Source organism: Argopecten irradians, chromosome 8 (genome assembly GCF_041381155.1).
Source record: "Argopecten irradians isolate NY chromosome 8, Ai_NY, whole genome shotgun sequence".
Classification (NCBI taxonomy): Eukaryota; Metazoa; Mollusca; class Bivalvia; order Pectinida; family Pectinidae; genus Argopecten; species Argopecten irradians.
In genome coordinates, this window is record NC_091141.1 from 18,887,291 (window position 1) to 18,902,448 (window position 15,158).

Genomic DNA, 15,158 nt, shown 5'->3' on the forward strand with positions numbered 1-15,158 from the left:
ACGATAAGCGCTTTCTACGAGAGTCAATAGAAATGAAAATAAAACGAAGATGAAGCATTGGAACGAGAAGTGGCATTTATACGATCTTTGATCAAAATATTGATAACAGTGATCAATATCACGTTACTGTGCGAGATACAGACACAGAAGTGTCGGTCTCTGCCAATTCAATTATGTAGCTTTTATTTTTATCATATACTCCAACATTCTTATTTTTCTGGGTACAAAGATAACCTTCCTAATTCTAAATGTACAAAATTATTACATGCTTTTTTATTGATTGGGTCGCGGTGGCCGAGTGGTTAAGATGTCTCGACTTATTACCACAAGCCCTCTACCTCTTGATCGCAAGTTCGAATCCCATGTGGGGCAATTGTCAGGTACTGACCGCTGGCCGGTGGTTTTTCTCCACTAACTCCTGATTTCCTCCACCAATAAACATGACATGTCCTTTCTTGACCCTGACTGTTAATAGGACGTAAAACAAAATAAACCAAACCTAACTAAGTAAGGCCTTGGTCCGATGACTATTTGCTCATTTCTGCCCTTATTTGCTTCATAATATCGTTAAAAATCCAATAAAAATGTACAAAAAGGAATCTTGGCGTTTGAAAATTATGCATCGTGTCGACTTGGGCGAGTCATTGGGAAAGCGTTGTCGAGATCTAGTTTGTAACGTTGAGCTACGTAATGATAAAAGAGTTTTTATGGGGTCAATTTTCAACGGGGTCCATTCCCAATGGGTCGGTGTGAAAAGTGCGCTTAAAGTTCAGTTTTCAACGGCATTCTGGGTCATTTTTCAACGTTGAAAAATGACCCGAGGTCAGTTTTCCACGGGGGTAAACTTTCAACGTTACACCGGCAGGACCGGGTTGAAGGGATGAATTATTCTCATTGGTCAAAAAATAAAAAGGGGCGGAGTCGGGGATGGGTCAAATGTTAAACCTTTGAAAGGGGATATTTCCCTCGGCCTTTGGCCTTGTTAAACCTTTGAAAGGGGATATTTCCCTCGGCCTTCGGCCTCGGGGTACATCACCTTTCTCAGGTTTAACAATTCCTCGTATTAACCTACGAAAAATCAATATTTGCATCATGTGTTGCAGATATGAGTCCCCGTTGTCTAATGTTGTCTGGATATTGGGAGGTTGATCCTGCTTATCACTGGAGCAACACAACAGGTGGCATTGTCTACACGTTAACAGGCAGCAAATTATCAAAGATTGGCTGTGCTGCCGTCTGTTTGCATAACTCGGACTGCCTGATGTTTGGGTACAGTGACGTCACCGGAACCTGTCGTGGTTTCCGGTACCTAGAACACAACCCAGTGTCGGTCCTCGAGAAGTCAGAGGTCATTTACAAACATACACAGTGTAAGACGCTTTGCAAATTATTAAAAAAAAATTCATGCTAAATCGAAGTGTATGATTATCAACTTATTTTTCTTCGTACTACTATAAACAAAACATCCGAGAATGGCGCGAAAACCTGACGTTATCATGACGTCACAATAGAGACGTCGACGTTGCGTATTGATTTGGAAAAAAATAATCCATTGGAAAATCAATGGAATCGTACATTTAAACGCATTTTGTTTTATAAGAAGTCTGAAAAAAAAACCATAAGCCTTGATGTCACTATTCTTGAACTTCATCGGATTAAGAAATACATTTTGTTTGCAGACGTTTGTGAGGATCCGCTACGTGGATTCACACAATTTGCAAACAAAATTTCTTTGAAATATATTCGATGTAAATAAACTTATAAATAATCATATTAATTTTGCACTACTTCTTTATTTGTTGAACTCAATACAATGCTGTGCTTTCGTTGGCATCAGGTACACGATGCATAATTTATTTCACATTAAGATTATTGCATTGGTTCCAATATGAAAATTTAGCTTATCCAATAAAGGCAGTATTAATATTGTTTAAGTTCAAGCTGAATTCAATATCATTGTGTTGAAAGTGGCGTTTTTAGAATATATTTAGTTGGCCAGTTAAGTGCGAAGATATCCTATGTTTAATGCAACATTCTTCTCCGAATGAAAGTATCTTAAGACAATAGAAAATATACACCCAAAGACAAATGATATACTCCTCATTTAAAGCTAACTACTTGCATTACCCGAGCTTCGTATAGCGAGGGACATCCAGATCATTGTACCAACGCTTTGAATTTGCGTTGTTTCATATAAAGATAATATTCAAAATGGTTGAAATTCGCAGTTCACTTTTTAGGTATGTCATTGAATTTATGAATATTTCTCTGGTGTTTGAAATAATGGTGTAAAAATAAATCCCCACAAAATGAAGCCGCTATGCAGTATTTCCTTCACTGCTGTTTATATTCAACATGAGTTCCTCCATCATCAAATTTTATCACAACCACAAATGATATTAGCCGATTTAAAATAGAAGTTGATGGATAAACCCAACTTCACTTATCATGCATTTTTTTCGAAATGTAAAGGCATTAAGTCTATGATTAATGTTATCGCTTGATATGCATGTGTTAGACTATTGAATCAAATACTCTGGGAAAATCGAAATACGAATGGGACTAATTCACGTACCACGTGATACCCGATAACGTTTGTGCGGGATTAGTATCTCCAGAACCCGCGATAACGTCTTTTGACGTCATTCCATCACCAACAGAAACAATAGTCCCGCACAAACGTTACCGGGTATGACGTGGTACGTGAATGAGTCCCATTGTCGTCGTATTGTAGGTTGTCATCTCGCGGGCTATAAATGGAAAGAGGATGGACCTTTATGTGTAAAGATGTACAATATTTCAATGACCTGGAACAACGCAAAAGCACAATGTGAACAAGACCATGGCCGGCTAGCCATTTTTGATAATGCTAAAAAGTACCAGGCGTACTTTTATGGAGGTATAGACGTAAGATAAATGAATAGTTTGTCAAACTATGTAAAACATTCTTAAGTAATATCTAAATAATAAATAAATATAATTCCATTATAGTTGTGATTGTAGCATTATGGTACATAGTGAATTTTATGATATCACCTTGATTTAATTTTCAGCTGGCGAATGCAAGATATTTAAGATGTGTGTGCTTACACCTAGGGATTAACCCCTAGAGTGCCACAGAGCCTATTTATAGGCTCTATGATACTACCGTTGAGTGCCAAAGGGCCTATTTGTAGGCTCTCTGAAATTCGACAGTTGAACAATAGCGATGACGTCATCTAGCTATTCTGCAGCTCCAGAAGATCGGCTCGACGGAATAATGGCGACGTAATTGTTTGCTCCATGGTTTCGACTGAGAACAATGGCTTTATTTATCGACGGATTTTTACCAAATTTGATAATAACAATACGAAATTGTCCGCTCTCTCAGTTCATACTATTTGCTGAGTCTTCCGAATCGGATGTTTCTTTTTCAAAATATCATTATTTTTGCACCGTCAAAACTCCATGAAACTTTCTTTGTTTTTACAAATAGCGTGAAAATGCTTGCTCAAAGGGTACGGTTTTCTAAAAAAAATTACACTATGGCTAGAATTATTCATGTATGATCTGTAAGAGTAGACAATTTTCTGGAAGTTTGGCAACTTGTTTAGAATCCATGAATAAATAAAATCAGGTAAATACAAAGAACAATTTAAAATATATTTCAAAATTGACCATGTGAAAAGAAGTTTCAGCCGAAATTGAACATATGAAATCTATAAACGTAGCAGTAAAACACTTCAAATTCCAAATGCATGTGCATTGGTGCCTGTCAGCCATGTTGTTTTCTGATTAGTCTTAAGTTACAATATGCGTGTACATAGGAAGCGGGACATATAAATAAAAAGAGATCGCCTAAAATACTTTCCTAGGATTACGGACGGCTGAAGAACGACGGACAAAAGGCGATAATTCAGTATATAAAGTTTACGTTGTATAATTTAATTTTAAGGGATTTATGCTTAAGAATTAGAAGACAAAGCAAAATAGAATGTACAAGTATTAACGCAATATATCAATAAACATGCGAGAACATTGATTGTCAGGGACATTCTAATCTGGTGAGATAAACACAGGCACAAAACATGAAATAATTTGACACAGTATTACATTGTATATATATAAAGAGAGAGAAAGAGAAATATCTATAGAGCCAAACGCTTGTGCTTATACCGTATCGCTGTACCCTTCGCTCGTTCCGCCCATCCAACGAATATGATCGACCGCTATCTACATATGTATTTACCGGAAGGATATATCTCGGTGCTGAAGTTCAGTTTTGCCTATATCGTTATTAGTTTCTGATACATTTTAGAGTCATACAAATGTGCGAATACGGTGTGTACATGGATTTTCCGTAGAGTACATGTAAGACACATGTATACATATACAGTTGACATCGCGAAGAATAAATGTTATTTGGTTTTCTGTTTGGAATAAAATGTCATTTCAGACGATACATTTTTTTTCATTTCAACGATTCATATCATTCTATTTAAAAATTTCTGTTAACATGTCTGAAAATAGACATATAGCACATGACCTTAAACGCTACATCAACAGTTTCGGGTCAAAAGTCTTTTCGTATTGTTCAATATTCCTATATATTTATTTTATTTTCATTTTATGTTTGAATTTTTCTGATCACTTTATTAGTGGATTTTTATCAAATTAATCTATATGTTCAGCTCATTATATTTGCATAGTTTTCCAATGTTTAATTTTTTAGATATCATTATTTTATGCACAGCTCAAAGCTGACACCTTCCTTTCCTCAAAAGAATAAGTGACGAGAAACTATGCAGATATCATGAGCTAAAAGAGTAGAAAATTTCCCATTAGTATGTCAAATTTGGTAAAAATTAATTTGACTAGGAACTGTACACAAACATATACTTTTTTTAGTTGTACACAGCAATATCCATTTTGTGACGAGAGGAATTCCAGACTTGCCGTTATAATGACGTGACGTCATCGCTGGGTCTATTGTTCAATTTTACGTCATATTTTTTTCAAATCACATTTTGATCGAAATTCCTGTGGCACTCAAAGGGTTTAATTGGCACCCGATATTGATACTGGAAGAAAACATAAATGGTTGATGTTTGTCAGTATTATACCTATCGTATCCTGAAAAAAATTGTGGCACGAATGAATGCATTCCTCGACTATTTATAACACAAATGTCAAGAGCGTTAATGTCATAAACAAATTTTTACTGAAACTGACTTACTTTCACACGTAAACTTTGAATAAATTAACGAAAGTCTCTAACCACGAACTAGTGTACACACCGTATATATTGATAGGAATACCTTTAATCTGGGATGTTAAAACAAACTAGAAATTGAAATTGTGAATTTTGGCAACAGTGAAAGACATTTTATTTGTAGTAATTAGGAGATATATTAACAGTCGGTAGAACACGTTGATACAACGCGATAGGAATTTAGTTTTTAGTTGTGATAACGTGCCATGACTACACACTGTAACAGGACACATCGTTATCATATTGTGTTTGGGTTCCCTGCTCTAAGTTTGTCGTATGAAAAACGATAGTGGTTTTAATTTTGTTGTTTACAGGAAATGCTTACAAATATTCAGCATGGTTAGGTGTCAGCGACCAAGAAAGAGAAGGATCATGGGTATGGATTAACGGGGCCGATCTAGATACCTCCTACTGGTCTTCTGTTGAACTCAACGATTACAGTGGTGCGTACCTACCAGACAGGTTCACCGCTGACTGCGGTATAGTTGGGGTAGACGGAAAACTTTTTGATAACCATTGTCTGCAGATTTTCCCATTCCTTTGTCAGAGATTAGACCTTGAGTAGTCTTATTGGAAGAAATATAATGAACAACTGATGAGTGAGAATGCCATGTTTTTGATGTGAAAAGGAAAAATAATGCCAAGTGCCTATCATATGTCTTGGATATCCCATGGTAAAAGATCAGCCGGATATATTTGTTTATAACGAAATCCTCCTCTGTATACCATCTCGTTTTAAACAGTTTGTGAAGTGTGCGATGTTCATAACAAAATAATGTATACAGAGGAGTGATTAAGAGATCTATTTCGTAACATAATCAACGATATGTACATGTACTATGACAGGATGACGGTAAATGTTTCTAGGAAACCTAGAATTCCATGGAGATGAAGTAATTTGGATACAAATCACTTTGCAGCAGGTCTCTTTTATTATTTGTACTGTATATAGACCGGAAAATTCTGTTTCGCCGTTTTGGGATAATCTGCTATTTTCTATACAAAATGCTCTCGATTTGTCATCGAACCTTATCTTGACTGGTGATTTTAATGTAGATTTGCTAACAGTTGCTCCAAACCTTGTTTTATTTGATATTATGAGTTATATTAGTCTAACAAACGTAATAGTTGAACCTACACGTATCGGTCATACTAGATCTATTTGCTTGACCCAGTTATTCTTAGTGAGTCTATATCCTACATTGACTCTTCTGTAATAAATATTGATAGATCAGTTAGTGATCACGAAGGTTGTATTGTTTGTATTACATTACCATGTGTTTTTAAATCCGTTTATAGGCGGGAAGTCTGGTTTTATAAAAGAGCCGATTTTGCAAAGTTGAATAATCTTATATCGCAATACGACTGGAATGACTCTTTGCTAAGTAGTGGTTCTGTAGACAATGCTTGTGAAACTTTTACAAATGTTTTTTAGACTTTTTTTCATCGTGTATACCATCAAAAACTGTTATTATTAGGCCCTGCGACAAACATTGGATGACTTCTGAATTAAGGAGAAACATTAGAATTCGAGATGGGTTACATACGATAGCTAGAAAATCAAACCGTCCTGAAGACATTCAAAATTTTAAAAGACAACGAAATAAAGTTAATAATATGAAAAAGTAGAGTCGGTTAGTTTTTTATGAAAATGTTCACGGTATCATTGATAATTACTTCTCTTCCAACCCAAAGGCTTACTGGAAGTTAATTAAACGTCTTCTAAACTCTAGTGGAACATCACAGTCCATACCAACTCTAGTAGACCCAGTCACTGAAAATATAATAACAAGTGATGATGATAAATCAAATTTATTAAACGATTATTTCTGTAGCATTACTAGGCTTGAGGAAAACAACACTCCTATTCCTATTATTGATCAAAGAACAAATAAAACTCTACACTCTATCAGAATTAATTACTCGGAAATTAGAGACGTACTGTAAATACTAAAGCTCGGCAAGGCCTCGGGTCATGATGAAATTAGTCACCATATGTTGAAAAATGTTTGTAATACTATTTGTAAGCCACTAGAGATACTATTCAATATGTCACTGTCTTCCGGTATCGATCCAAAACTTTGAAAATTGTCAGTTGTTATACCTTTGTTTAAAAAAAGGTGATAGATCCCTTCTGTCAACTGTTGGCAAGGTATTTGAACGTGTTATATTTAAACATATTTTCAATTCTTTTTTCGAAAATTCTTTGTTTTATAGATACCAATCTGGTTTTCTGCCAGGCCATTCTACTGTTTACCAGTTAATTGAAATCTACCATAATATATTTTTATCCCTAGAAGAAAGAAAACATACTTGTATTGTCTTTTGTGATATTTCAAAAGCATTTGATCGGATGTGGCATAACGGGTTGTTCGTAAAGTTAAAATCCTATGTATAGGAGGCGAATTATTAGTTTGGTTAAAGCACTATTTATATCAAAGGAAGCAAAAAGTTTGTGTAAATGAGTCGTTTTCGAGATTAGGTACCATTGATGCTGGGGTTCCACAAGGGTCTATCCTAGGTCCTTTATTGTTTTTGATATATATAAACGATATTGCAGATGTCTTTGTTTCTGCGTCCCGCCTTTTTGCAGATGATACTTCTCTTCAATGCTCATCTTCTTCCTGTCTTGAAATTCAGACCATCTTAAACAATGACCTAGAATCTTTGAACATTTGGGCAAACGCTTGGTGGTATCTTTAAATCCCGATAAAACTGATGTTCTTTTTATCTCTAACAGTAATTATATTGACGAAATTGTAGAATTAGAATTTGATGGAAATATTTTGGATTTTACAGATCAGCATAAGCATTTGGGTGTTATTATCAGCTCTAGTGTCAAGGGGGGGGGATCATGTGGAAGCAATATATATGTCGACAATGAAGAAAATAAATGTTATGAGAAAATTGAAATTCTATCAAACCGAGATGCTTTGTTACTATCGTGCTTTCATCTTACCTGTATTAGAATATGCATGCGAGTTATGGGATGGCTGCTCAAATTCTAAGTCAGAAAAGTTAGAAAAAGCTCAACGCGAAGCTGCTAGAATTATAACGGGTCTTCCATCTTACTCTAGTATAGATTCTTTTTTGAAACTGGTTTAGAATCCTTATCTTCCAGACGGAAAAGAAAAAAACTCCATCTTCTTTACAAAATGCACACACTTCAGACTCCAGACTATCTTTCTTCTTTACTTCCTTCCACTGTAAATGAGCAGGCTGGCTATCAGTTGAGAAACAGAGATGACTACAGAATACCCTTTTTCAGACTTTCACCAACCATTTCTTCCTTTCTACCCTCTACACTTCGTTCTTGGAATGACCTTGACAGTGCTATAAAGTCATCAGTCTCGCTAGGTATCTTTAAAAATTCACTGAAACCTGAGGTTGTATCTTCTCCTTCCTACTTTGGCTTTGCGGATCGCAAATTAAATATTATACATACGAAGCTTAGACACCAGTGCAGTGCTCTTAATTATGACTTATTCCGGGTAAACCTTGTGGAAACCCCATGCTGTACTTGTGGGCATATTTGCGAAAATGTTTATCACTTCTTTTTCAAATGTAGTCGATATAATATAGAGAGAAATATACTTTTGGAACGCCTAAATGACATGAATTTAGATGTAGCTTTCGACTTAGATCTGCTTTTATTTGGAAATGAAAATTTATCTAGCGACTCAAACTCTGAAATATTTCTACATGTGCAAAATTTCATTAAAGCCAGTCATAGATTTTGAAACCAAGTCTACTGCAAAATATACGTAACTTTAATTTCATTTTAAATTTCATTTTGTTCGATATTTCATAAAAATTGATATATGCTAGTATTATTGTAATTCTGTACCAATGTTAATGTTATAAAAGTTTTGATATAGAGGTGGCCCAGTTGGTACTAAGAGGAATGTTTATGGAAACGTGGAAGGACCGGTGTGACAAAGACAGAAGGATAATCAGGAATGAGACGAACATTTGTATTGTGAGACACGAATGAGCCTACAGTCCAATTGTGACCACTTTTATATTTTATCTTTTATATTTTATATTTTATAGCTTCATTCTCAGTCATGTATTGTTAATTTACTTAATGGTGTAATACTTATATACTAGTATTGATAGCATAAGTTACAACCCTCTCCCCCTCCCCACCTCTCTCCCTTTCCCCTCCCTCCCCCTCTCTTTCTCTCTCTTTCTCTCTCTCTGGACAAATTGCGTATACTTGTATATTTTGTACCATATTGTGGAAAGGGTGTGTATATAAGTTGTAATAACTTGTACCCAATCCGTTTGTTAATTAATGCAATAAAATATGTTTAAACTAAAATGTTTCTAAAAAAATTTTTTGTAGCTGTGCGGTCGAGTTTCCTGTCTATATATCGTAGCACACCAAAGGCGACATGCTCTTATGTGTTTGACTATTTTCGTTGTGTACTCATGATCAGTGTACCTAACCGATTTACCATCACATGATGATCCTGTCAGTGTTTCATGAATCGAGTTGCATTTTTTAGTAAAGTATATCCAGGTTAAACGACGAAACCTTCGGGTCAAACTCGTCTGTGAGATTGAAAGGAAATTGTTAGGAAAACAAATGTGTTGTAAACCTGTGATATCTTAGTTATGTTGTAATAAATTGTTTCAGTCACGATCGTAGTTATTCTTGTTTTATTGTTGGCTCCATGCAGAAGTATAATGCATTCCAGTCATTTTACTGATAACAATAACAGTTAATAGTTAATATATAAATCTAGGTATCATGTTATACTGACAGAAATTCTTTAATACGTCCTCGCCTGGACGATGAATGCTATGGATGCTATAAATTAATCGTATTGGATCTGTCATGAGTTTCCCTTCATATTAGATTCATGAAACGAGTATCATAAATCTAATATGAATGATTGAAATTCTGACCTTTTCACTAGAAAACAAAAGTCGGTCACGTACCAATGCGCCGTAATAGCTAATGCGAAAAATAGCCAGTTTATTTAAAGTATTAATCTAGTGTGAGTATGTTCTTCTTTATCAAACCGTTACATGTAAATGATTCATAACTGAAGCGACGAATTAAATGCAAAAATGTTGAAATCTGTCAATTTTGAAGCACATAAGCGACTACACAAGCGACATTTTATATATTTGACGTTTTCGTGACGTCAGATTGGCGTTTGGCGTGAAAACACATTCCGCAACAGTCATCCACACTTGTCGTCATGCAGGACTGCTGTAACGTCGAAAATGGACCCCCGTTGAAAATTGACCTCTGGTCATTTTTCAACGTTGAAAAATGACCCCAAATGCCGTTGAAAACTGAATTTTAAACGAACTTTTCACACCGACCCGTTGAAAATGGACCCCGTTGAAAAGTTACCCCATAAGAACTCGTTTATCATTACGTAACACAACGCAACAAACTAGATCTCGGCAACGTTTTCCCAATGACTCGCCCATGTTGACTCGATGTATTGATCTAACTTTAGAAAAAATGAATGTCAAAATTCAAGATCATGATTTTCAAACGCTAAGATTCATTTTTGAACATTTTTTACGATATGAAGTACAGAAATGAGCAAAGAGTCATAGGACCAAGGCCTTACTTCGTTTGGTATGGTTTATTTTGTTAACGTCCTATTAACAGTCAGGGTCAAGTAAGGACGTGCCAGGTTTATTGGCGGAGGAAAGCCAGAGTTTCGGAGAAAAACCACCGGCCAGCGGTTAGTACCTAGCAACTGCCCCACATGGGATTCGAAATTGCGACCCAGAGATGGAGGGCTTGTGGTAATATGTCGAAACATCTGAACCACTCGGTCACCGCGATCCCATCAATAAAACAGCATGTAATTATTTTGTATATTTAGAATTAGAAAGGTTATCTTTTTAACCAGAAAAAAATAAGAATTTTGGAGTATACGTTCAAACTAAACGGTTCTTATAACTGTATTTCAAAAGAATGTTTAGATAGTATAATTGAAACTAATGATGAATGGATTATTTACATTAACATGGACTAGTAAAAATGGATTAGCATACCGCTGACTGTTTTACATATAACATTATTGAGAATAGAATTCATGCTGTGTATAGAGAAGAGGTTATTAACAATGTAAATAATACAACACGAGGTATACTTTATAAATACTTAGTAGACAATTTTTGTTCACAATTTTATTTAACGAACTTTATTGACACGGAATGTAAAAGATGTTTAACAAAAATAAGAATTTCGTCACACAATTCAAATATTGAAAATGGAAGAAAACTAAATATTTCACGAGAGAATAGATTGTGTACATGTTCTGATTGAAGTAAACTTGAGGATGGATATCATTTTCAACTAAAATGTCCATATTATATAGTTTTACGCCAAATCTATATTAAGAAATATTATTACAGAAGACCAAGTCCTTTTTTAAATTGGTTAAATGGTTAAGCGTTAAAAATGTTAAAGAGTTCCAAATGCTGGTAACTTTATTCATTTTGCTTTTAAATAAAGGTAAGAAAAATAACATGTAAAAAGATGAATGGTATTTCTCTGAAAAATCTATGGTACATGTATGAATCACTCCCCATCTTTTTTATTTGTGTGTACTGTTAATATTTAGGGAGAGGGCGTGTAAAGGCATGTTGCTTGTTACCAAGTTCCTATTGTCTTCAGCACCTGACAATAAGATATTCTGAAATAAATTGTGCAACAGCTCATGTACTACGGTCATTTTTCAACAGACCATCTGTTTAGAGTCAAACACGGTCATTTTCAACGGTCATTTTACAACAGACCTGCCGTTGAGAATTGACCCTCGCAGCTGTCAATTTTCAACGGCATGTTCAATTTTCAACAGCATTCGGGGTCAGTTTTCAACAATGAAAAATGACTCGAGGTCAATTTTCAACGGAGGTCCATTTTCAACGTTATACCGGCCGGTGGCCGGGGCTCCCAGATAGCATGGGGGACGTACCCGAAGAGAGTCGAAGTTAAAATCTCCCCAGTGTCCCGTAGAATTTCATAATCGGCCACATATCCTTCACATATTCGTTTAAGCATCGTCCGAAATCCGGCTGGGCCTGGTCCAAATATCCTTCTGGTAATGATAATTGGCCGATTAGCATTAGATATGTAAGGTCGATATTCGCTCTGCCTCTACCTTAGAACCCCTCAAGATGGTCGGTCAACAAGAGATTATCAATGTCCTATCCGCAATGGTCTGATCTCCAATTTGTGTCGTTTTTCCTCCTTCACAATTTTTTCCGGAGGGGGGGGCCCAACCCCCGGACCCCCCTCTCATGTTTGATGCACATGAAATGTGAGCCTAGAGATGGAGGGAGAAAGGTGTAAGAACCTGTTTCACTCATCAAATACCTGTTGGCCCTTCTTGGATCGTCTGTGAATGCAGTGAGAGAGTTTCCAAGGTAATATATGTACTCTAAAAATAAACATCGGAGATAATCAAAGTGACACTGTTCATGCTTCATTACATATTTAATATTGTTCTCCTTCATTATACCAATTTTTTGTAAATCAGAATAAAAATGGTGAAGAATGACTGGCGATCCAGGTTGGGAGACAAGAACCTCTCGGATATCTTGTTAATCTTGCTCGAGGTCAACTCTATTGAGGACTTTGATCCAAATGGTTCGATTGAATTGTGGTACTCCTCGGGAACAAGGACACGTCGTCCATTTTACAAGGATGAACTGAAGGTTAGTAGGACACACTAACCCTTTCTACGAGCTTAAGGTTGATTAATGTAAGACATACATTTTTGAAGTCGGTATAATTTGAATTAATCATCAATTAATTACTGTCTTTTCAGAGAAGTAAAATCCCAACAACTCAGGTGATTTTGTCTGGTGGAGAGGTGGAGGAGACATCAGCTGCTCCTGGGGTTTAAGCTGCAGATGAAGTACTAGATACAACAATGGAAGCAGAGTCTGATGAGGATATCAATGATGGAGATGATGAAAAAATTGCCCCAGTCAGGGACCTGGCACAGCTACAGCTGAAAAGCTACCAGTTATTGCTAGGGGGCGGGGGGGGGACCCCCCTACCAGTTATTGCTTGGGGGGGGGGGGGGGACCCCCCTCATGTTTGGTGGCTTGTGCCTTCGGCGCTCGCAGTCCCGGCTGCCAATTCATATCAGGGCTGCCACATTTTCATATTTGGCAGCCCTGTGGTCTGTCAGGCTAATATAGTTAGTGTCAATCCCTGATAGCATATCAGCTTTTTCTCAGTAGCGCTAACTATCATTGCAATATTAAAAAGAATACTAACAATAAGCATTTAGTGAAAATTCTTGTTGTCTTGTCTCATGCGGTTATTAAAATCTTAACGTTTTTGCAAATCTCAATGAATTTTGGTTTCGTCCCATCGTCTGTTTTCAACATTAGCAACGTCACGAAGACGGGTTCATAAAAACCAACATATAGCGCTTGGACGGTAAGCGAAAAGGCGTAAAAGGAAAGCTCCGTCCTTAATATGAAAAACAATTATTGACAAATAGACTAATTTGGCAAAACAATTACTAAATAGCTCCAGATAAATTTTGAAGCGTCGCTTCAAAAAACAAAGATAGCGTCGAAATAAGAAACGAGTGCGCATTTTTTTGGGCGGTTAATATTTTGCACTGTCAAAATATACTATCACCCGTTGCTAGGGGGTTGCTACGAACCTGTCTTTTGTTTCCTATTGTTCTAATGTTACCTGCTGTACGATAGTGTCAAATACCAAATATCTCTCGACCAATCAGAATTCAGGATTCTCACTTGAGGTATAATAATGTAAAATACCAAATATCTCTTGACCAATCAGAATGCAGGATTCTCACTTGAGGTATAATAAATAATAATGGTAAATAGCATGTCTTGTAAGCCATTTATATGAATCAAGAACGACTCCAACCACATCATTATGTTCCAATGTTTACTGCCACATTTGGATACTCCAGGTACAGGACAGACATAAGTCCGGATCTTCGAGTAAGTTCATGGCAATGTTTACCGGCACATCAGGATACTCCAGGTACAGGACAGACTTACATGTAAGTCGGGATCTTCAAGTAAGTTCATAACAAGGTTTACCGGTACATCAGGATACTCCAGGTACAGGACAGACATAAGTCGGGGTCTTCGAGTAAGTTCATAGCAAGGTTTACCGCCACATCACGATACTCCAGGTACTGAGGACAGACTTAAGTCGAGATCTTCGAGTAAGTTCATAGCAAGGTTTACCACCACATTAGGATACTCCGGGTACTGAGGACAGACTTAAGTCGAGATCTTCAAGTAAGTTCATAACAAGGTTTGCCGCCACATCACAATACTCCAGGTACTGAGGACAGACTTAAGTCGGGATCTTCGAGTAAGTTCATAGCAAGGTTTGCCGCCACATCACGATACTCCAGGTACTGAGGACAGACTTAAGTCGGGATCTTCAAGTAAGTTCATAACAAGTGTCGGATCCGTTTTATCAGCGTAAATTCAAATAAGTCAATTCGACCACCCAACACTTTGTAAACAGTTCAAATTCACATTTATTCATCAGTATCATATAATATAAGCATTTCTTACCGAATACCAATGTCTCATATTTTGATTTGCTGAGTTACACAGTAGTTGTTAACGATAGTGGTGATAGGTTAACCAAAATGTGTTTGCTGATATCCAAAATAATCCCGACAGATTTTCCATTACCGGTGCAACCCAAGGGACGCAACTCTAAAGGCGTGTAAAAATAGGAGACGTCTGCCGGACAATATATCCGGAAAAAATATTATTCACCCAAAATTGGCATTTACAACAAGGTTTACCACCACATCAGGACACTCCAGGTACTGAGGATAGACTTAAGTCGGGATCTTCGAGTAAATTCATAACAAGGTTTACCGCCACATCAGGACACTCCAGGTACTGA

General features: G+C 36.5%; 1 protein-coding gene across 1 annotated transcript; it reads left to right on the forward strand.

Annotated features, from left to right (window-relative positions):
- Positions 1 to 1,108: 1,108 nt before the first annotated feature.
- LOC138329589 (lectin BRA-3-like) lies at positions 1,109 to 9,830 on the forward strand. Its single transcript, XM_069276674.1, has 3 exons — positions 1,109 to 1,370; positions 2,735 to 2,899; positions 5,566 to 9,830. The coding sequence occupies exons 1-3, from the start codon at positions 1,124 to 1,126 to the stop codon at positions 5,814 to 5,816; spliced, it is 663 nt and encodes a 220-aa protein (XP_069132775.1). The 5' UTR covers positions 1,109 to 1,123; the 3' UTR covers positions 5,817 to 9,830.
- The last annotated feature ends 5,328 nt before the right edge of the window (positions 9,831 to 15,158 follow it).